This window comes from Channa argus, chromosome 1, assembly GCF_033026475.1.
Source record: "Channa argus isolate prfri chromosome 1, Channa argus male v1.0, whole genome shotgun sequence".
NCBI classification, from domain to species: Eukaryota; Metazoa; Chordata; class Actinopteri; order Anabantiformes; family Channidae; genus Channa; species Channa argus.
Window position 1 is genome coordinate 44971077 of NC_090197.1, and position 21695 is coordinate 44992771.

Sequence of the window (21695 nt, forward strand, 5' to 3'; positions counted from 1 at the left end):
AAGTTCTTAGAACCTCAACGGCCGATGGAGGAACTGAAAATGTAATGTTGTTAGTAATTTCATTTGTATTTTCTAACAAGTTAAAAGTCTTCAAGTAAGCCCACTTTTAATTCCCGCGGTTGCGGCATATAGATAAAAAATGAGAATTTTTGATCACGGAGTCAGATTACTGAATCCTATTCTGCCAAACACACTGAAAACATAACTCAGATTAAATGGTTAAGCTTAAAGAAAATCGTGTCACATATTTATAAAAAGAACTCATCAAAAAACATTAGTTTCTATCCGAATTAACCAGATCCAACATTCCTCGCAGACAACTCTGAGGGTCTCACCATCCCTTTACCCTATAGGCGCTCACGGCCGGTGACAGGCTCTGTTTTGTTTCCCATTGGACAGCACACAACATTTCCCAATAACGCAAACTGCAAAGGCCGTAGTGGTGCTGTGTTGAGTGTCAGTAAATCTGACCGAAACAATCATGCTTGTTTTAGTGGCTGCAGTTAAGAAAATTTCCTATATGAATTATCAAACAATAACTAAATGTTGTATATGTTGCTTACTTAGCAAAACCAAAACATATTCTGACTGATAACAGTTGGCTTATATGTTGATTGGTAAAAAATCTGATTGTTATTCTTGATTGCTATTTAATCATGTAAGTTATTTTTCGAGGAAAATTGCAAATTTATTTTTGCTTTTTGCTTATGCCTAATTGAAAATCTTTTGATTTTGGAGTGTTATGAACACACACAAAACAGATTATTGATATAGCAACCCAATAATCTGTTTAAGGATGGCATAGGTATACGTAGTTAGCAGATTAAAGTAGCTTAAAGTAGCTTTACACTACAAAGCTAAAATGACTAAATTTGGTTTCAATATAATTGCAGCGTATGTTGTTTATATATGTATATATTCCGAGTTTACAAGGAGGCCTTTAATGCACCACTGACGCAGGTCAATATTGATGGCGAAACGAGGCTTCACTATGGCTTAGAAGTGTCTGCAACAAGCAAAGTGATTCCTTATTCAAAGGCTCATGTCACAAGTTTTCACACGTTCTGCTAAGAAAAGTACGAACAAGCGTTGTTGAGCACAAAAGCCGATCTCATTATACTTTATAAACTGCAGTTAAACATTACAGACATTATTTGGTATGACTGCTGGACTGCAGCAGTAAAATAGCAATTAAACAGTAAAATGCCCTTGAATGATAAATAGAAACCAAGTGTTGTGTCGAAAAGTTCGCGCATTTCTGCTGAAACGAACATTCGTCATCGATCACATGCTTTAAAACGATGACATGGCGCTGGACGTGACGGATTAGCGGAAATCTTCGAATGAACTGGACAGACACTTTGGCTCCCCTGTGTTTCAGACTGTGGAGGCGGTAGCATATCATATAAACATTTAGAAATGCGTGGACAACAAACCAAACGTCGTAATCTCAGCACTTAAAGGCAAGTTACAGTACAGTTTGTTAGTTGTTCAGGCAAACATCTATGGCTTTAATAAAAAAAACATTTTGTACAAAAAAGAACTTTAGCTAATTTTTTCTTTGCTGTGTTAGAGAGCAATTATTCAGAAGTGATAGGTACCATAAGATATTCCCCATTTCCGCGGGTTATTTTTGCAACGACCAGCCAACATAATGTATGTCTTTCTATTACATACACCCGAACACAAGATGTCGCTGTTATGACAATAAAGACGCAGGCACAGCCTCCCCAATATGTAAAAAAAATGTTTATTTTATTGCCCAACATGTAAACTCTTACCACTATCTTCAGTCATTTTTAGTTCTATTTCACAATAATACTTCCATTAGATAACGTTTTGGGTAATCCAAACATATCATAAGATAAGACAACTGACATGAGATAATGTCATACTTTGCTGCAATACATTTCACATTCAAATTATGTATCCCTTGAGCTTTATTGTCAGTTTATGTGCACTTGGGAAGAAGTCGATGAAAAATTGTTTATATTTACCAATGTGAAAGACAGATTTGAATTCATAATATCAATGTACAAATATAGATAACAGAGATTAATGGCACAGTAAGTTCGCGTCTGGTTTTCAGTGGCATTTTCAGCAGCTATACTTTAGTAATGCTGAGTGGCTCCTAATTTTCTGTCAAATATCCAAACAGTATCATCTCACGCCGCTGACTTCAGTACCCGTTTGTCTCCACACAGTCCACACCCACTGTGTTGGTTGGACATTTACAGGAACGGCTGGTTGGAGTTGCTAAACAGAGGTGAGTGCAGCCCCCGTTGTTCACAGCACAGTAGTTTTGTCCTGGCAGAAGGGGAAAACTCTTATTAATGCGGGACATCTGAAACGCTTTGTATGAACATTTCTGGAACAACAAGTTCATAAGAAATGTTCATAAGATATATCTGTACTTTAAAGGAACACATAGCATACTCCAGATGTTGGAGGCCCTTTGCCACATTCCCTGCTTTTATGCCCTGCAGCTTATCTAGACGGGAGGACTAGGCCTGTTGTAGCATAGTAACATCCGTCATTCCTTCACTTAATGAGAAATACTGGCTACTGAATTCCTCCTGTTGCTTTCAGGTCAAAGAGGTTATGGTTTGCAACACTAGTTGAACTGTAGTTTTTTCAACACGGCCATAATAAATTAAATTTCAACTACCTAAAATATGCACATTTTAAAGTAGATAATTTCTTTTTACAATTTGCTTAATACCTGAAGGACACTGGGCTAAGGCTGTCACAATCCCATATAACTTGGTCCGTTTCTGAGGCTGGAACTCATCTGATTCCCTGCCAGTATGGCGATCCACTGCAATCACGGCATCCCTGTTATAAACACAATCAGTACAAGATTTTACCAGCCTGGGAATACTCCTGCTTGTGGAATGAAAGCATCCTACCTCCTGTGTTCAGTGTAAAGCATGTAAAGAAAAAGTTTAGGTTTGTGTGTTATTGTAGCTGTAAATGTTAGCTGTCAGCCATCAAAAAGTGTACCACCACCCCTCAACCTCAGAACAGGGAGTGCTGAGCAGGTCATTCATAGTTTCTGAGGCTAAGAAACTGCAAGCAGCTGCAACTTTTTAAGATGCTTCTTCACCCCACACATACACACACAAAAATGGGCACCCCAACCCCCACTGTTTTGCAGCTGCTCACATACTCGATCAGCTGCATAGAAAGCTCCACAGTCCTCAGAGTGGGAGTATCCAAATATGGGAGAACATCAAGGGCCCATGTGTGGGGAGCATTTTTGTCCTCACTCCCACCCTCTCCTTACTCTGCCTTGACAGATCTTGTTGTTCTTACAATGCCCAGTGGGCCTGACATAGAGGCTAGAGTGCATTCTTGATGCTACAATACCTTTGGGGATAGGTTACTAACATGAGCATATAAACATTTGTAAATATTAAAAAAATAAATACGAAAAAACAATCTCAAATATGAAGCTTGGTAGAATTTCATTTCTTTGAATAACAACAAGCTGCTTCACTAAATTAAAACTGAGAGGTTCTGATAATACACAAAGTCAAACCTCCTCCAGTCAGTGTAGTAGAGGTTCTTTCCAAAAGATGCAATTCCAAAAGGGTACTGAATCCCCTCCATAACCTGTCTTCGGTCACCGCGACCAGGATGCATGCACTCCATTTTATGCGTGCCTAGAGGTGAGACATTACTTTCAGTACTGATTACAAGGCAGACATCACTTCACAAATGAGTAACCTGTCTCCACTCTACAATACCTGCATCTGCCCAGCAGAGCAGAGAACTGTGGGAGTCATAAGTCAAACCATTTGGAAGGCCGAGGCCATCTTTAACCAGCACCCTTCTGTTGGATCCATCCATGTAAGAGGTTTCAATTTTAGGGGCATCACGGTTCCAGTCGGCCCAATATAGATTGCTATTATAAGAACAGGTGTGTCAGTAGGAGTCTCTAGGAGTATCCATCAGTATTAAACTGAGCCATAAGCAAAAAGCCAGAAACATAAATTATTGGTTGACTTTCATTATTATGAGTCTGACAATAAATTTGACTCATAACAGTAACTTGTGACTGACAATGTTTGTTAGAAGTAGTAACTTAATATTCATATAATTATTATGCCATTCCGGAGTACATTTATCAAGATTTAAAGGGATAGGACTCGATCTTTACTCTTTTTTTCTTCCTTATCGAGTGATAAATGAGTAAGTAATATCTTACATTTGTTTAAAGAAAATTCCTCTTGTGCTAAGGTAATTTTAGTTTTCTTTTTGGTAATGTGAACATGCTTTGTTACATTGGAACAGAGACAGGCTAGCTTTTACCCCTTTCCAGTGTTAATGCTACGCTAAGCTAACCATCTGCAGGCTGTGGTAGTTTATCTACTACTTAGTGCACTGCAGTGACAGTGCTATCTATCTTCTCAGCTAAATCAAAAAAGGTACTAAACTACTAAACATTCCAAAATAATATTCTTCTAAATTTTCTTTAGAGACTGCAGTCTTACTAAAAACAAGCTACTAACGCATGAACATTTTATGTGAAACATTACACACCCATTAGGAGGATCAGTGATAATAGCACGAGGATTGACAAGACCAGAGTTTATAAGGACACGGCGCTGAGACCCGTCCAGGGAGGCCACTTCAATATGATCCTTCACAGAGTCTGTCCAGAACATAGTTCGTCCCAAGTGGTCGATGGCGATCCCCTCTGGGCTTCCCAAATCTGTTGGGACATGACATTTTGCTAATCACTTCCTATGTTTTACTTAAACAGTCTCTTATTTACCATTGACTGAAAATAAAGTAACAATGGGGAAAAAGATAAAAGTGAACAGTGAACCTAACCTGAACCAATGACTTCAACTGGGTCTCCTCCCTGAATGCTGGCCTTGCTGATGGAGGGAGATGTGATTTCTGTCCAGTACACCATTTTTTCAAGACAATCAAAGGCCACTGCAATGATTACCGTCTCCTGTGGAGGGGTCAGCAAACAGCAGTCTTGTTAAAACATGAGCAGATGTGGGTTTGACCTGAAATCTAGACATGAGTTTCAACAAGCAGAGCCCCACACTGTGCACGGGCTACTTTCTTGCGCTTCAGAACACCTGGTTTGTAAGTCTACCTAACAAGAAATGCAGACTGACATTCCAAAGATGTCGGACTAATGTTAGTAACTGCTCTGAATGTAACCACATGTGTCCAATAAAGTGCAAGCTTCAAATGGATGAAGCAGACCAAGAAATGGCAAAACCAGGATGCACATAGCAGGACAAGCAGAGGCTGAGCTGATGTTATGTACACAACAGAAAAATACAAATGTGCTGTAGCTATGATTGATCGTTTTCTTTGTGTAATCTAAACGATCACACCTGCCAACAACTCCTGACTTGACGTTATGCCTGAAAATTGCCGTGTTTTTGATACATTTACAGCTTTATTCTGAAAGATTTTTTCCCTTAGAAGTGCTTATTGGAAAACTATGATCTCATTAGCATCTGACTTGTCTTTAACAAGTCAAGTATATGTTATTGCAAACGTTTTAACCAAAGAAATATGCAGCAAATGCTGTAGGGGAACTCACAGGCAGATGGAGGACAGCCTTGGCATCGTTCTTTTTCATTTCATAACCTTCCAATGGCACATGCTCTATCCTACCACTCTGGGAGAACAACAGGTGTGTTCCTGGAGGCAGTGGGTAGACATTGGGTCGAGTTGTGGGTCCGACAGGTGGTGACACACCGCTATGGTCAATACCTAATGGAGAGAATAGAGAATAATCAGACATATTGCAGAGAGGAAACCAACCTCAAAGCAGCTTCATTTTGTCAGAATGAATGTCTTCAAACATTCCTCATGTAGCTGATTTTTGTTTGTGCTTGCCCACTGGTCATGTAGCAGCTTTGTTTTATAAAGTGTCAAGTACATATAATTTACTCACACATAGGTCTGCTGCCAGGCCCAGAGCGTGTCCCAGGGATCTCCTCACCATTTCGATCCACACACCAGCAGTGCCCAGTGCTGCCATGGCACTGCATCGGTTCATAGGCACCATTCTCATCACATGTAGGGATGTACCGTGCAACAGGGGGCCGGGGGCCCCGTGGACCAAACTCTGTAACACCTAGGAGGTTGTCTCTGTGGATCTCACATTGTGTTTTTGTCCTCTCTGAAGAGAGAAATGAAAAAATAAGCTAAACACTACACACAAAGTCTATGCTATTACCTTTGAAGCATCCTGATATCTGGATGGTTAGCCCGCTACCACCAATACAGAACTTTGATTTCAAATCCAGCTGAGGATCTTTGCTAAATATAATGCCCCTTCTTCCTTTATTTCCTGTCTGATCTCTACTGGTGTCTAATTAAAGCTGAAATGCCACCCCACCCAAAATGCCAAAACTTGTTCATAAGCTCATTTATTCTCATATTTGTCTTCCGCTTTAAATTCAGCTCCATAAAAAACCCACCAACTCCTGTAAAGCATGACAAATTCCTTTTGCTATCCAGAAGAAAATTAAAAACAGATTTCAATTTGGCACCAATATCCTTTTGGCGATGGACTCACTTCTAAGTAGAATAAACAATGCTGTGAATGAAAATGATCCGTTTTCATATTTTTAAAGAATGGGTTTGCAACTAGCACACCAAACAAACATATGTGAAATCCCACAACAGAAAAAATAAACTTGTACTAGCACAGACTTGAGTATTATCAGACGTATGTAAAATTTAACCACCTGACAACAATGCACTGTTTGAGATGTTAGCCTTGCTTGTCAGAGAGTGATTTACCTGGAGAGCAGTAGAAGCCGTCACCGTAGTACCCCGGTCTGCACTGGCAGGTAAACGACCCCTCAGTGTTATAACACACGGCGTCCTGATGGCACCTGCCTGGCTGGCACTCGTCTATGTCTTCAAGCAGGATAAAAGAGTGAGTGAGAGAAGAGAAGAAGCAGTCATCATAAGACGGAATATTTTCTGCATGTCTATGTTGTTTCCTTTTATGGGCAGGGATCTGCTGCAAGATCTGGGTCTGCTCGAAGAGCAGAGCATGAAGCAAAGGCGTAAAAGGAACGGAAAAGGCAATTCAATGCTGCTGGTTACCAGCCAAAACAAACAAACAAACAAACTAACAAAATAACTATACTCCAACTCTTCTGCTTTTTGTGTTTCCCTGTTCAGATTTGAAATTAGGACAGTTTTTGTACTGTACCAGTCCATTTAGCCTGTTGACTAGAAATGCTTCATACCAAAAAAAACTAATTGGAATCATATTATGGGGTTTTAGATTAAATCGAACTTCATACACTTCCTTTAGTTTCAGGCCACTGCATAGTCCAATTTAAGAAATCCCCTGTTAGTGTAATAAAATATGCTTTGACAACTGAGATTTGAGGATGAATTTAAAAAAGTGAGTGTGAAAAAAAAAAGTGAAAAAGTGAAAGTGTTACTAATTTTCAAATTGTCCAATCTACTGTTTTTCATTATAATCAGTAGTTAAATTGAGTAAATCAAAAACCTATTAAAAGTTTGTAAATAAAAATGCTAATAACCCATTAATAATGACATCAACCAAATGAGATTATTGTTTTATAAATGATAAACATACCATGTGATTTTCCACTGGAATTATCTTAAAAAAATATTTTTATTCTTCCCTATAAATTTATATTTTAAATATATATTAAAATATATTCTATTTGATTCTTTCTTATTTTTAAGATCCTTCTCTTGTAATTTAGAGAAGTGCAAGCAATTTCAGTTTAAGTAGATGCAAACATAACCCTATAACAATAATGCACATGTATATATTTTTAGCTGAATGTAAATTCATCATCAGAGGTACAAAGAAGATCAAAGAATAAATATTGAAAATTACATTACAGCAAACGTTTTCACCCCACTTGATAAATTAATTGAAATAAATTTAAAATGTTGTTTAAAAATAATTGCACTAGCTGAATCTGCACACAAGCAACACAGGCTCTCTGTATATTTAGTGACTCTACGCAGTACCTTGACAGATTCTGCCATCTCCTATGAACCCTGGCAGGCAGGAGCAGATATAGGACGAGCCTCCGGTGTAGCGGCACTGAGCACGCTCAGGAATGTCACAGGTATGAGTGCCTTCTTCACAGGCGTCCACTGGTCGGTGAACCTCTAAACCTTTGTCAATTTGATGTTAAAAAGCCTGGATGAACACTAAAGCTTATTAGCTTATTAGGAAATAAGTGTATTTGATTTCTTGCCAAGAGAAGAGGAGATAGATATCACTCTTACTTCTGCATGCTAAATATGAGGTTACAGCTAAGAGCCATTCCATAAAAAACATTTTAAAAATACATAGTGAAAAAGGTTTTATTTTTTTCCAATGGACTTGGCTGGAGTTATTTCTTCATTTCTAACTTACCCAAGAAAGTTTATCTCTGAACCTCTACTTCCTAAGCACCAGCTGAGATTTCTGTAATATGTAATTGTACTTGGCAGCACACGGGCACCACCTACCAACACAGGTCTGCCCATCGCTGCTGAAATGATATCCATATTCACATTCACAGCGGAAAGTCCCAGGCTGGTTGTTGCAGATAGCATGAGAGCCACAGATCAGAGGATTTTCTCTGCACTCATCAATGTCTGAGAAAGAGAAGAGTGAATTATCACATGCTAATAACTACCTCATTAGGTCCAAGATTGAGTTTGGGCTGAGAAGTTTGGATTTATCAGTGTCTTTCATTATCAGATGTCAGGGGATCAGAGGAAAGAGCTTAACTATATTTCTTAATTAAGCTCTGTCTTATGTCTCAAGATAGCATCTGTCTGAAGTACTTCCTTCTTTTTTCTACTGTATGTGCCCCAGAGCTTTTCCCGTCTGGTCATTTGATCATATAGAGGGGGAATGAGAATCTCAATGGATACGTCAACCTGGTCTGGGAATATGGGATGCTTTGTTTATCACGGGGGACTCCATCTAATTGGCAAGATTGCGCAGTTCCCCAGGAAGGAAGCTTCCTCGACAGAAAGTACATTAGTTGAGAGAATCAGAAGGCTGCCCCACCCTCTTTAACGGCACGCACAATGAAAACAAAGGTAATTCTTTGCATTTTGTCATTTTTACCATAACATGTGCGGCCATCCCCGTTGAAGCCAGCTGCACACTGACAGGTGAACTGGTTTCCCTGTGCAGCTCTGCAAACAGCGTTGGTGTCACAACCATGTCTTCCAGTAAAACATGGGTTGTCCTCTTGCTGCGTGTTTGGGGACCCTGAAGAATTTGAAAAATAGCCCCAACCTTTAGTGAAATTGTGCTTAATAAAGATTATATATATTGCGCTCCAGGAAGGAAATAAGCTGAGACAAAAAACAGGAAGACAAGAATAATCTCCATGACCTCACCATTGACATCCCCGATCCTGTTAGTCATGGCAAACCGGGTGATTTTACTTTCAGCATCGTACATAGCAATGAACTGGTCCACGCTGCGCATCTGGGTAGGTTTCACATCTCTCGAAGATTCGTCGTGTGGGCAGCTCTGGAAAGTGATGGTCTGACGCAACTGATATGTCCTGATTTCATGGGAGTCATCGGGAAACCAAACTCCATATTTCTGAGTGGAAGATGAGGTGATGACTGGAAGGTAAGACAGACAGATAAGAAACAGATAGATTCCTCAGTCTGGGCTTCTTAAGACTTAGTTTTGATTTTTAAAATGTGGGGTTATTTTGGGTGAACACATTTGGTCAAGTGAAAAACAACAGTAGAAACAACCTAGTGGCATTTCTGTCAAAACCAAACTATTTCTCAGGTCAAGCTGTAGCTTACAGTTGTTGCCGTACTGGTAGATCTCAGAGTAAGGCTCAATCTGCACGGTGGAATTTTCAGGCAATTTGGGAATCTGGCCTTCAAGGGTGGTGCTCACCAACAGGTGGTCATGCTCATCAATGCCTTTGAACTCTTGCCTGATGGTCAGCTTTTCATTCCCAGGCAGAAAGGTCACATCAGCCTGCCACGTGAACTCCCCCCCTTTGGACGAGAGAGAAGAGGAGGTTAACTGGATTAACTTTGGCTTGCCGTCCTCTGTCCTGGATGAGGTAACGTAAGGGGAAATCAGCTGGACACAGCAAGTTAAACTGCAGCTGTATGGCAAACTGAGCTTGCAGCAGCACATTTATTCACAGAGAATTATGCTTCTTGAACCTTTTTGTAATTTTCTAACCGTGTGAAGCATTTGAAAATCCAAAGAAGCTGCTGGATGTCAAGTTGTCAGACACCGCATTTGTATAACTCTTTCTCTCACCAATAATACGGAAGCCATTCTTGAAGCCCGGCTCCTCCAGAGCAAATGTCCACCCAATGACACCACCAAGGGCACAAAGAGGTTGCAGTGAGGGTCCAACAGATTCAGGGATCTCACTGATGGCAACATAGGTACGACCATCTTTTACAACAGCATATGAGTGAAGATCATTTTCGGTGAGCTCCACTGGGTACGGAGAGTTGCCCACATATATTTTTCCATTCACTTTACCATTCATCCTCTGTGGGTTTTCTGCAAATACAGTCCAAAAACATCAAAGTCAGATCAGTCAAGCTTTGTGACTTCCCCGTTTGCTCAAATAAGTCGTGATTTATGGATGCTTGTGTTTTAATGTGTTAATGACAAAGATGAGGCAATAGTCAAAATTTAATGATATTAGTACAATAAGCTAGCATGCTATGTTAGCTAGCCAATGTTAGACAGTTTTGCCTTTAACTTATTAAGAGATGCAATTATACAAAATAAGGAAAACTTTTTAATTGTTTTAAATTTTAAATTGCAAAATCTAGAGACAAATGCACTTATGTCACTTAAGTGGTCACTTAAAGCAGAAGTGTACCCTCGGCCACACACTGTATCCCATTCCCGTAGAAGCCAGGCCTGCAGTGGCAGCAGTATCCATTGTAATTGTCCTTGCAATCGGCAAACTGGGAGCATTTATTTCTGCTGGTTGCACATGTCCCAAGATTGTAGGAGAACACTGAAATCATGGACAATCCCAGTAAGAACACAGATATATTTAAAACTTCCAATCTCTTTAAAATGTATGACCAAATATACAAATCAAAATTCGATTGGTTTTAAATACTGTGATGTTTTATCTTGTTGACTTACCATCTACATTTATTTCTGTGCCTTCCACCACCAACACTTCTGCGTCCTTAGGCTGGTACTGAACTTGCTGAACTTCGATCTGTCCCGGATCTTGCTCATAAATAGGGTACTGGACTTGCTGTCCATCAGTGTAGATAGGTCCTCTTGAATCATTAGAGTCCCCATAGCTAAGAGGTCCAGCTTCTGCGGGCAGGTCAGTGACCTCACCAGGTGCCACATTGGTAAAAAAGGGATACGTTCCGATCTCATACACCCATACACCCCGCAGGCCAGAGTTAGTCTCCCTGTAAGTGGAAAAGAAAATACTTTTAAAGTCACTATTCTTGAAACATTATGCAGCCTGTAAAATTGGACAGTAAATGATGTCCCTGTGTTGACAGCCACTGTACTGACTTACTCTGCTAAAGCCCTGACCGACCCTTCGTCATTATTTGTGGTGCGGTAGTACGGTCCATTACCGGAAAATAGGAAACCCTTGACCAGACCCTTACTGAATCCAGCATGCATGACGAATGTAGAGTCTTTTACAGGCGTGGAGTAAAACTGAACCCCATCCCTCGGGTACAGGACAATAGCATACGAAGCAGTCTCCATCGATGCAATAACCAGCTGGAAGGTGTTTCTCTGTGGAATAAGATAGTAGAAAGGATCTAAATAACCTATTCAAACACAGATCAGTAAAATAACTATGTGATCCCCACCTTCTTTTCTATACCGTCTCCTCTGCTTTGAGGTTTGTGAGTGGTGACGTCAACCCAGGTGATCACCACAGCATGAGTGGGATTGACTTCATCATCATCAGGGAAAGCTCTGTTGATGTGCTCGGCAGCACGAAGCAGAACCTCAGAGCTGGAGTCTTGACGGAAGAAAACTTTCCCCACTCCATCACTTGTGTCCAAGTCTCCTTGCAGAGCTGCAATCATGCCAAAAGATGGGGGCATATTTCCAAGATATGTTGACTCACTTGTTGGCTCTGTTGTTGCAACAAAACCATTGGTGTTGATCTGAAATTAAAAGTTCAAGTGGATAATATTGGGGAACACATCCATCTGATATTTGTAACAGTGCACGACTTTCTTCATGGCGCATCCAGAGTCGTTTCACAGCAAGAACAAACCCAGTCTAATCTAACCCACTTTGATCTCAATTCTAAACTCATTAGTCTGACGATGTGAATCAGCAGCCATGTGCTACAATAAAGCAATAATGAATAAACAAGATCCCATTCAAGACAGGAATAATGTAAACACATGCCAGGCTTGCGAAATAAAGAAAATCCTGGGCTATGTCACACACAGCACATGGGGCTCCTTCACTTCCTGACCAAGGGAAAACAAAAATACTATTCCTGGCGTGGACCACTCTCTTTCCTGTCCCTGACAAGAAGCCCCAGAGAGTCCAAAGGCTCCACACTAATCTTCATTACACAAATTTCCTGCCAAGATGGAAGATTGAGCTGGGATAATGCTCAGTGATTCTGATCTCACAGACATAGTCCCGAAAGATACTTAAGGGTGGCGGATACCCCAACATCCCAGGGCCCTGTGAAATATAAATCACACTCAGGGGCAGACAATAACAACTCCTAATGACATGAGAAAATGTTTCCTATCACCATAAATGGTGTGAAGGCATTAGTGCCCTCCTACAAGACACAGAACATTCAGAGTACTTAAGATTTGCTATGTTTTCAAATAAGAGAAGTGTAGGCCACTGTGACTGCAGTGAAGAAATATGCTGTGGGTGGTGTAGAGGTAACTTTGAGGTAATCAGCTGTGGTAAACCCCTCTAGAATGACTGCTAAAACAAACAAATACCTATTGTAAATGTCTGACTGGTCTGTTAGTCACAGCTTCTTGCCCGTCTACATCTCCTCTAATTGCTCAACTCTGAGCCTGATTGTGAATGTTGCTGTTCTGTAAATGAGACATCACAACACTCTGTCAACCAATCAGGCACTTTGTATTTGATTCTTTGTAAAACATAAATAGTTCTTAGTATAAAGACTGCAAAACAAAAACAAAACATGGGCAAATGTTGAGTTCTGACCAGTCAGACAACGTAAATGTGATTTGCATATAAAACCTCAAATAGCACATACAACACAATGAAAGTAGAGATATGTTAATTTCTCTTTGAAAAACTCTTTGTATATCATTTATTAACTATACTGTTATTGTGACATGAATTCTTTAGCAGATGACTGCAAAATGAGATTCTTTGGAAGTGCTTTGGTATTTGCATCAAGAGTAAAACAAAAAATAACTCAGCTGGAAACTGTGGACACAAACATTCCACAAGATAAAGCAGGATCTGTAAGAAGTAAATCAATGTGTACAGTTATTCCCAAACAATAGAAAAGACTTTCTCACAAATATTTTTGTAACTTCCAGACATTGTTTAAGGTTGTAGCTACTGACCAGTTTTCAACGGTCCGGAGTTTCTAGGATGTGCGCAAAAGCGCCAATAGACTATCCGCCCTGATCAGTAAATCTTAAACGGTTGTTTTACAATTACTGCGATTATTAACTAGTTAGTGAATTAACTTACAAAGATGCTGTCGAAAGTTCCATCATAAAACAACACTGGCCTGTCCAAGTCATGTCGGTGCGTCTGGTCATTCCCCGATTCCAGTAACTGGTCTCTTGCGCTTGGACCGAAAGGAAAAAGTTCATTCCGCGTTATGCTCTGCACCCAGGTCACAAATCCGAGTAAACTCACACAAACGAGCCATCCTCGATCCTGCCAGGTCATTGTTCGTGTTTTAGAGTTAGTTGAGCGGTCCTGTTTGTCCAAGCCAGGTTAGACCTCAGGATCAACTGAAGAGTCAGAGAGAGAGAGAGAGAGAGAGAGAGAGAGAGAGAGAGAGAGAGAGGTGGGGCGAAATGAGAGGTAGGTCTTACTTTTCTTTTCATGTTGACACTCAAACAAAGTTCCGAATGTAGGCTAGTAGGTCACGTTAGTCATTTCACTCGACATCCCATTATGGTATTTGGCATACAGAGAAGCATAGAGGTCAGTTTCAAATGATATCCTTTAATTTAAATTCTTGAAACTCTGGTTCAATGTTGACCATACCGCAGAAAGGGGCCCTTCAGCAGCCCATTTGTTTTTCAGAGCCGGTATAATCATCCAGGGGCCACTAAGAGGGAGGCCTTCAGGGTCTTCAGAGGGTCATAATTGGAACTGTGTTGCTGCGTCTGGACTTAGGCCAAGGGGCCAACAAGGCGAAGACATCCCAACATGGACCAGTTACCGGCAACAGATCAAGGCCCATGGCCAGTTTAACTGAAGCATTAGGCTAAAGGCCAGTGTCACAGAGCACTGTACCATACACTAATCATTTGAGGCATGAGACTGTGGCATCAGACTCCACTCCAGCTAGGATCCAGTTAGGATAATGATGTGGAACTGTGTCGGCCCCACTAACAGATGGGCAGTCATCACCACCATTTTGGTCCAGTTATCTGTGCAAATGTTATTCATGGTTTTTATGACATTTTAATATGGACATCCATGGTCTCCATGATCACTAACATCTTTTTGCCCACTGACATTTTGCATAATGTTACCGTTAGCTCAAGATATCCTCTTGCCAACATTTTGGTCTTTAAAAATGTTTTGATATTAAAATAAATTTTCCCTTCCCGTGACATTTATTATGGGAAATCCTCAGATAAGAAAACAAAATGTTTTCCACACACTATCATGCCAGGATGACAGTAAACAGGTGCAGCTGTACTGCGTTTTTATGTTTCCAGATGAATAAATCCTAGTGTCCTCAGTAATTCAATGGTTTAGTCTCTAGCATTACTATCACGGCAAACATTTATTGTGAAGTTCCACTTTTAGATGTACAAGCTGCTGTAATTATCTATTAGTTCTGTGGCACAATGAACACTGCAGCACAGCACTGTAACCTGCGTATGATTTAAAAGATCAGAGTAATTTAGAAATTAGTGTGTGAACACTAATGTAGCATTAGCATATTTGTTTAGTTTGTGCAGCCAATGAGACATTGAAATATACCACAAAACATAAATGAATTATTAGTAGAAGACAAAATCTTTTTTAGAGTTTAGTGCTTCATCAGCAGTCTGATCTTCACACATGGCTCTCTTGCTCCATCTGGTGTTGTTGTATTAGAAATACAGCAGAAAGTTATTGGGCACATACAGTAAACAGTTCTTTAAGTTCATCTTATTATTCACTTATAATTCACAGTAGACTGTAAGACCCACAGAGAGGTATCAGCCATAATACATGGTGCTTTCTTAATCCTTATATATCCAGATTTAAAGTGCCTCAGAGTTTTTGTTTTTCACAAGCCATTGTCTTGACCATTGTCTCCAAAGAGCAGGTGTTTCAGCTGAGTGTGACTTTTTAACATTTTTAGTTTTGATTCACAAATGAGATCATTCGCTGAATTGTTTTTTACTTAGGACACATAGTGGCCTTAGATTTATATACCGTAACACCATCATCAACTGAAATATCTGCTAAAAGCAAAGTCTGTTATATAATAGCTATATAGTAATGTGAGCCATTTGGCTCAGTTTGAATAAGGAGGCTGAATTTCTTTGATCACACCTACAGTTCTTTGACAGGACATACAGTGTATTCATGCATGGCATCTTGCCTGAACTGTAATTTTGGTGTAATAAGTATTGATGTCAAATGTGTTGCTTGAGTGTGTGTGCGTGTGTTTGTGTATGTGTGTCTTTAATACGGGAGATGTGGGCAAAGAGGGCGAAATACCACTGGAGGGGGTGGTACATTTTTTTTTCTCAGCCAATCAGTGTGATATTGTGCTGAGGGTATTCGTTTGCCAAAAAACACAGCTAAACCAGCATTTGGCAGCTTCCACACTCTCAGGAACTCAGGAAAAATCCTACTTTAATAATTCTGTTAAACCATAACAGAATTGTGCTCACCAATCAAGAGTGGAGTGTGATCGATTATAGATCATCTTTTAGAACATATTCATTACTTATAGCTCTTTTCTACTGTATCTGTACTACAGCACTGCTGACATGAAAGCCGTTGATACACCAGGGAGAACTTAGGTGTGAAGCCTAAGGACTCGATCAAACGGCTGGTCACCCAATTTGTGAACAAGCCTTCTATCTCCTGGGTCACAGCAGTCCTCTCACAACTAAACCAAGATTTTTGTAGCTAACACTGACATCGATATTTGAGAATTTATACAAAAATATTTATCTATATAATATATCTACTGGTGCAGTCTACAAATATCACATGTACACAATTACATCACCAGTAGACAGATTTTATTGAAAAAGTGTGGTTTGTCTAAATTCAAAGGTAAGAGATTGTTATGTATTGTGCTTCCATTTGTGCATTTTTAGTTTCCCTCTCAATGTACAAAAGGAGTTTAATAATCTTCAAAGTAAAGGCTAACGATGAACTGGCAAAAAACGATGACTGTCCAATTTGGATGTAAACCTGTCGCAGGTAAATTTGCATGTGTTGAAAGGTATCACATCTGCTGAAAACAATTTCCTCCAGATGTCATAAAATGGATTATTTTGGCAAAGTCTGTCAGAAACAGATGCCCGCTCACTTGTCCAGAGAAATGTTAGTAGAAATAAACAAATCATTGGTTGCTGGTTTGGTTAGTGTGCTACAGTTTGCCGTTCAATTTTTAAAACATTTTTTTTTAACTTTTAAAGATTGTGTAAAAAAAGAGATTTAATTGTAACTGCATTTTAGCAGAGACATAAACCAGAGGCCAACCTCTATGTACTTTCCAGCATTGATGGAGCCTTTCCAGATGTGTAAGATGCCCACGTCATAGGCACTAATGCACCCCCACACCATCATAGATGCAGGCTTTTAAACTCTCTGCTGATAAAAAGCTGGCTGCTCCCTCTCCTCTTTAGTCCACAGGACACGGCGTCTATGGTTTCCAAAAAGAAATTCAACTTATGATTCATCTGACCAACGAACATTTTTCCATTTTTACTCAGGCTATTTTAAATGAGCTTTGGCCCAGAGAACAGGTGCCGTTTCTGGATTTTTCTTCCCTTATGGCTTCTTCTTTATCTCTTTATCTCTTCCCACCTCACTTTGGGTGGGAAGAGATAAAGAGATAAAGCTCCCTTTTGGTAGCTTCAGTATTATAGGAAGCAAAACATTTGCATTTCTGCTGCATTAAATTTCTCTGGGCTAATTTTAGTGCAGCGAATGAACTAAGCTACACCACCTTTTTGTGTTAGTCATATGCACTAAATGTTGAGGACTGAGTCACTACTTGATATCAGTGTATATGTAATTTTAAACTTGCATTATTTATTTGCCTGGTAAATGGTCTCTTTAGTGGCTCTGCTAGGTTGAACTAGCTGAGGTTCATTACATTTAGTTCGTAGATACAACAGTCATAGATCTAGATGTACTCTGTACTCAACACAGGCCCAGTGAATGTTCCCAATTAAATCCACAGCTACGTGTAAGTAGTACCAATCCAATCACTTCTCATTTATTGTTAATCAGTTACCATGTTCTGCCTCCTCAAGTACAGAAGAGCATTGGACTCAGAAATACTCAGAAATGCTTTTTTGTACAAAGTTTCTTTTATTCACAATGGAAAAACGAGACAGTCATAAACTGTCCGACCCTAAAAACATTTTGAAAACGGAAAAAACACTCAATTGAAATGGCAAAATACCTGATACCTTTAAATAGTATCCTCAGTTTGTTCTCCTGCTTATTTTTACTTACTGAGCTAATTATTTCTGAATCATGTATTGTTGTAAATGTTCTCACAAGTATATGTGCTTTAACCGTACCTCCAAATGCTTTATGTACCTCATGCTGCAGAGGTGCTCTGTCTTGTTCTGTACTCCCTTTCCACTGGATGCACAAAAGCCTACTAGTCTTCCCTTTTTCCTCCCCCCTTTATCCTATTTGTTTCTACAAGTGGAACACGGATTTATGTTCAGGAAGAGTTTGGGGCCAGAGGTAGGTGGTGGTTCAGCCAGCAGGAAGAACAGAGTGAAATCCGGCTCACTCTGCACAGGTTGTGTACATGACAATGCAGGCCATAGAAAATCTGTTTTTCTTCCTCTTCAATCCATGGTGCAAATGTAATAGTGTACATACAAAGAAGCAGTACTCACATTTTACAGTGGTAAAGAAGTACATATGTTCCAAATGTCTTTCTGTCAACACCAGTGTACTTGAATTGACCTAAAATATATTTACAGAGAAATGTTATCTTGAGAATAGTTTTTTCCATCTGCTGACTCACATACTCTACAGCATCGGCATAGCAGCAAACCTCAGTCTAACAATTAAACACCTCTTTCTTCAATCACTAAACTCAGTGAAATTATCTCAGTAATCTTATCACTTGTTCCAAAAAGAGGTGCTTTAAGTTCCAAGTTATTAGGACACAAAACCCGGCTTTAAAATTGATTTACGGTATGTTTATTGATTGTAAACAGAAAAATTAAATAATGAGTGTACTAATAGTTTTCTCTCTGCATAGATGATGTTGTGTACCACCCCCATAATATACTGCTCCAGGAGTATGTTATGAATCAGAATGGAATACTTTATGGGGGAAACCTGAATAACATCGACAGCTTTAAGTGGAATTATGGACAGGTGGTTCACACGTTTTTTATTGTTGCTGTGTTTTCTTTTCCCTCCCCATCTTCCTGTCTCAGTTTGAGGAATATGTTATAGACATTTGTTTTGAGATTCTGGACAAGTCAATGAAGAGTGAAGTGTAATGTGTAATACCAACACGCAGCTCATTAGAACATTTGCTTTTTTGCACAGTTTCTAATTTAAGCCATTTATAGTCGCTGAAGTCAACGCAGACATCATCCAGGGGAAAGTGATGGCAGAAAGATTAAGGTGTTTTCTTTTTATTTTGAGTGTCAAGAATGATTCCAATGTCAACTATTCAGGAATTTTACAAATTTAAATAAAAATCCTACTCAAACTCACTTTGTAATTCCTGGAATTCAAACATTCTCCTCTGGACCCTTTAAGACAGATGTATGGAAAGTAAAACCTGTTATGAGATCTTTTGCCTATGAATGTAACCAGATAGTTGCTCAATGAGGATAGTTCTCCTGTCACCTGTTCACGACTGTGAACCTACTTCTCCTCCAATCCTTCGCCAGTCCCACTAAGAGATGGAGTGGTCATTGTGGAAGGAAATGGCCTACTAAATGCCACAGACATCAAAGTCAGGTAAACATCTTTGGGTTGGTATTGGCACTACTCCTGATGTATTTTTATAGATCCATATAGAAATTAAATACAGCTATAAACCATTGTGCACAGTGCCAGTTATTTTTACTGAATGTTGTGGACAAACTGAAAAAAATAGCATACTTTAAACCTAATTAGCAACGTACAAGACCTCCCAAAAATGTATTTGATGATTTGAGATTGAGACTGACTAGTGTTGTTTTATTTAATCCTCTGCTTTCTTACTGTTCCCAAGACCTAAATCTGAGCATTCATCCCTCTTATGGTTTTTTCCAGGGGCATTTTTAGTCCAGACCAGAACGGCTATGGCCAGGTCTCTTTACTGTTGCAGAGGCTTAGGGTAAGGAAGCTCCTGGTGGGCTTTGACTCTGACATGCTAAATAATATAAAAGGAGCAGCCACTGTGGTTGTGTGCAAATCAGCTTTTTTGGAGAGAGTCTACACATGCTTACTTATTAAAGGAATAAGTCATTTTTTCAGTTAGTGTTTGATCCAGCATCAAGGAAAAGTGTAACACTCCCAACCACACAAAATGTGCGTGGAAAAATATACTGTTTGGAAACATGTTCTTTCGGCTTATCCCATGAGTTCAGGGTCACCACAGCAGATCATCATTTGTCCTCGGTCCACATGTTGATTTGGCACAATTTTTATGCTAGATGTCCTTCCTGACGCAACTCTCTCTTTCTGCTGGGCTTGGGATCAGCACTGCACAGCTGGGGATGGGGCTGGGTTGCCGGGAGTTCAGTGTCTTACCCAGGGACACATACACAATCCTATGGTCCGTAGGCGGCCACTCTACCAACTGAGCCACTGCCGCCCTAACAGATTTACAGACACACATATGGAGTAAAAATATTTTCCAAGTTGACATCCTGTGTACCTACATTACTTGTTCTTCTTCTGTAAATGATGTAAAATATCTAGATGAGTGACAAATAGCAAAATCTTTGCTTTAATATGTGCTATTTAATGGATAAAATCCTCCTTATAAGGAACTAGTTAGAGTACAAGTGTCTAAAAATAAAAATATTAGAAATCTTTATAGGAAAAAGTAAATTACATTTTGCATAGAAATGTTTTTTTAACAATTCAAACTTTTGTGTCCTGTACTTTTTTTATTATCTCCATAGAATCCAGGAATCTGCTTAATTTAAGTCATAAACAAGATTACCAGGCAATAATTCCCACATGGGATTCACTTCAGCTTTTCTATTTTACTGAGATTGCAGTTGAAAGCTGCCCCCTTTTGGTTATTTTGTGAAATTTGTATCTGTGGTGTTGAAATCTATAACATTCCAGGAATCGGTTTACACATAGTCGTACAGTCATGTGGATGACTGGGGGTTCGGGGTTTGGCAATATACAACGGAGGGAGCTGGGGCTCAGCTGAGCATGTGTCCATAAGCCATTAGGTCAGCAGTTCAACTCCTGGTTCCTCCTGTCGAAATGTCCTAGGACAAGATACTTAACCCTACATTGGCCCCCGTGTGTATTCCGTACACGTTAGTCGGTTTTTTGACTAAAACCCTGAGGTCAATGCCAACAGATTTAAAAAACATCACGTGGTTTTAACTCCTCTGCAGTAGCGAATGGCCCTGATGTTTAAAACTGGAATCATGCAGTACTTTGAAGGCACAGTCGTAGCATATATTGATAAAATGCAGCACGTTGCATTGTTGACTATTTAATGTAGACACTGCTGAGTGTTTTTTATCAGCATAGTTGATTACAATCTGTAAAAAGTCAACAGTTAGTGGATATAATGATTTCCAATACACAGACCAAAAGAGTTCAAAAGACACATTATCTCATTTCAGATAAATGACACTTTACACCCAGACCTTTTGTAAAGGCTGACAGGATGTTAGCACGCACTGATGTCATTAATGACATTGATGTTATTGTTTGAACCTAAGTGGGTCTCATAGCTCAATATCTCCCAAACTGTAGCTCGATAATCAGACTGAAGCACCGTGTCATCATCCCTTCATTATTATTTGAATTCGGCAGACACTAATAGAGAAGTGGGTGATTCAAAGTGCTGACACCAGGCTCTTGGGGCTCTGTGAACAAACAAGGCATCATCTATTTGCATTAGATTCATTCATTCAAGTCCTCAGTTTTGTTATAGCATAATTATACTGTGGCTTTACTCAAAACAATGCTGAATTCATCTAAAAACATTTATGCTAATGTGGCTTCTCAAAGTGAAGTTTGGCAGCCAAGGAGGGGAGTACTGTGGTGCCTGGGTGGCAATGAAAAGATTAATGTATCACAGCAGTCAAAGGTGAACTAGACTGAC

At 39.6% G+C, this 21695-nt stretch overlaps 1 protein-coding gene across 3 annotated transcripts; it reads right to left on the minus strand.

The window, feature by feature from the left end:
* Window positions 1-1731: 1731 nt before the first annotated feature.
* On the minus strand, window positions 1732-13980 carry nid1a (nidogen 1a). Of its 3 annotated transcripts, XM_067525543.1 has the most exons (20): window positions 13694-13980; window positions 11845-12147; window positions 11541-11767; window positions 11144-11427; window positions 10869-11009; window positions 10289-10540; window positions 9814-10014; window positions 9388-9621; window positions 9110-9256; window positions 8500-8628; window positions 8011-8160; window positions 6787-6906; window positions 5933-6160; window positions 5576-5748; window positions 4840-4966; window positions 4546-4717; window positions 3750-3907; window positions 3542-3665; window positions 2723-2835; window positions 1732-2307 (listed from the first exon to the last, which is right to left on the minus strand). In XM_067525543.1, exons 1-20 carry the CDS (start codon window positions 13895-13897, stop codon window positions 2180-2182), a joined length of 3615 nt encoding a protein of 1204 aa, XP_067381644.1. In that variant the 5' UTR covers window positions 13898-13980; the 3' UTR covers window positions 1732-2179. The 3 variants fall into 3 exon arrangements, with proteins under 3 accessions (XP_067381644.1, XP_067381645.1, XP_067381646.1); XM_067525544.1 differs by lacking the exon at window positions 8011-8160; XM_067525545.1 differs by lacking the exons at window positions 8011-8160; window positions 8500-8628.
* Between the last annotated feature and the right edge of the window lie 7715 nt (window positions 13981-21695).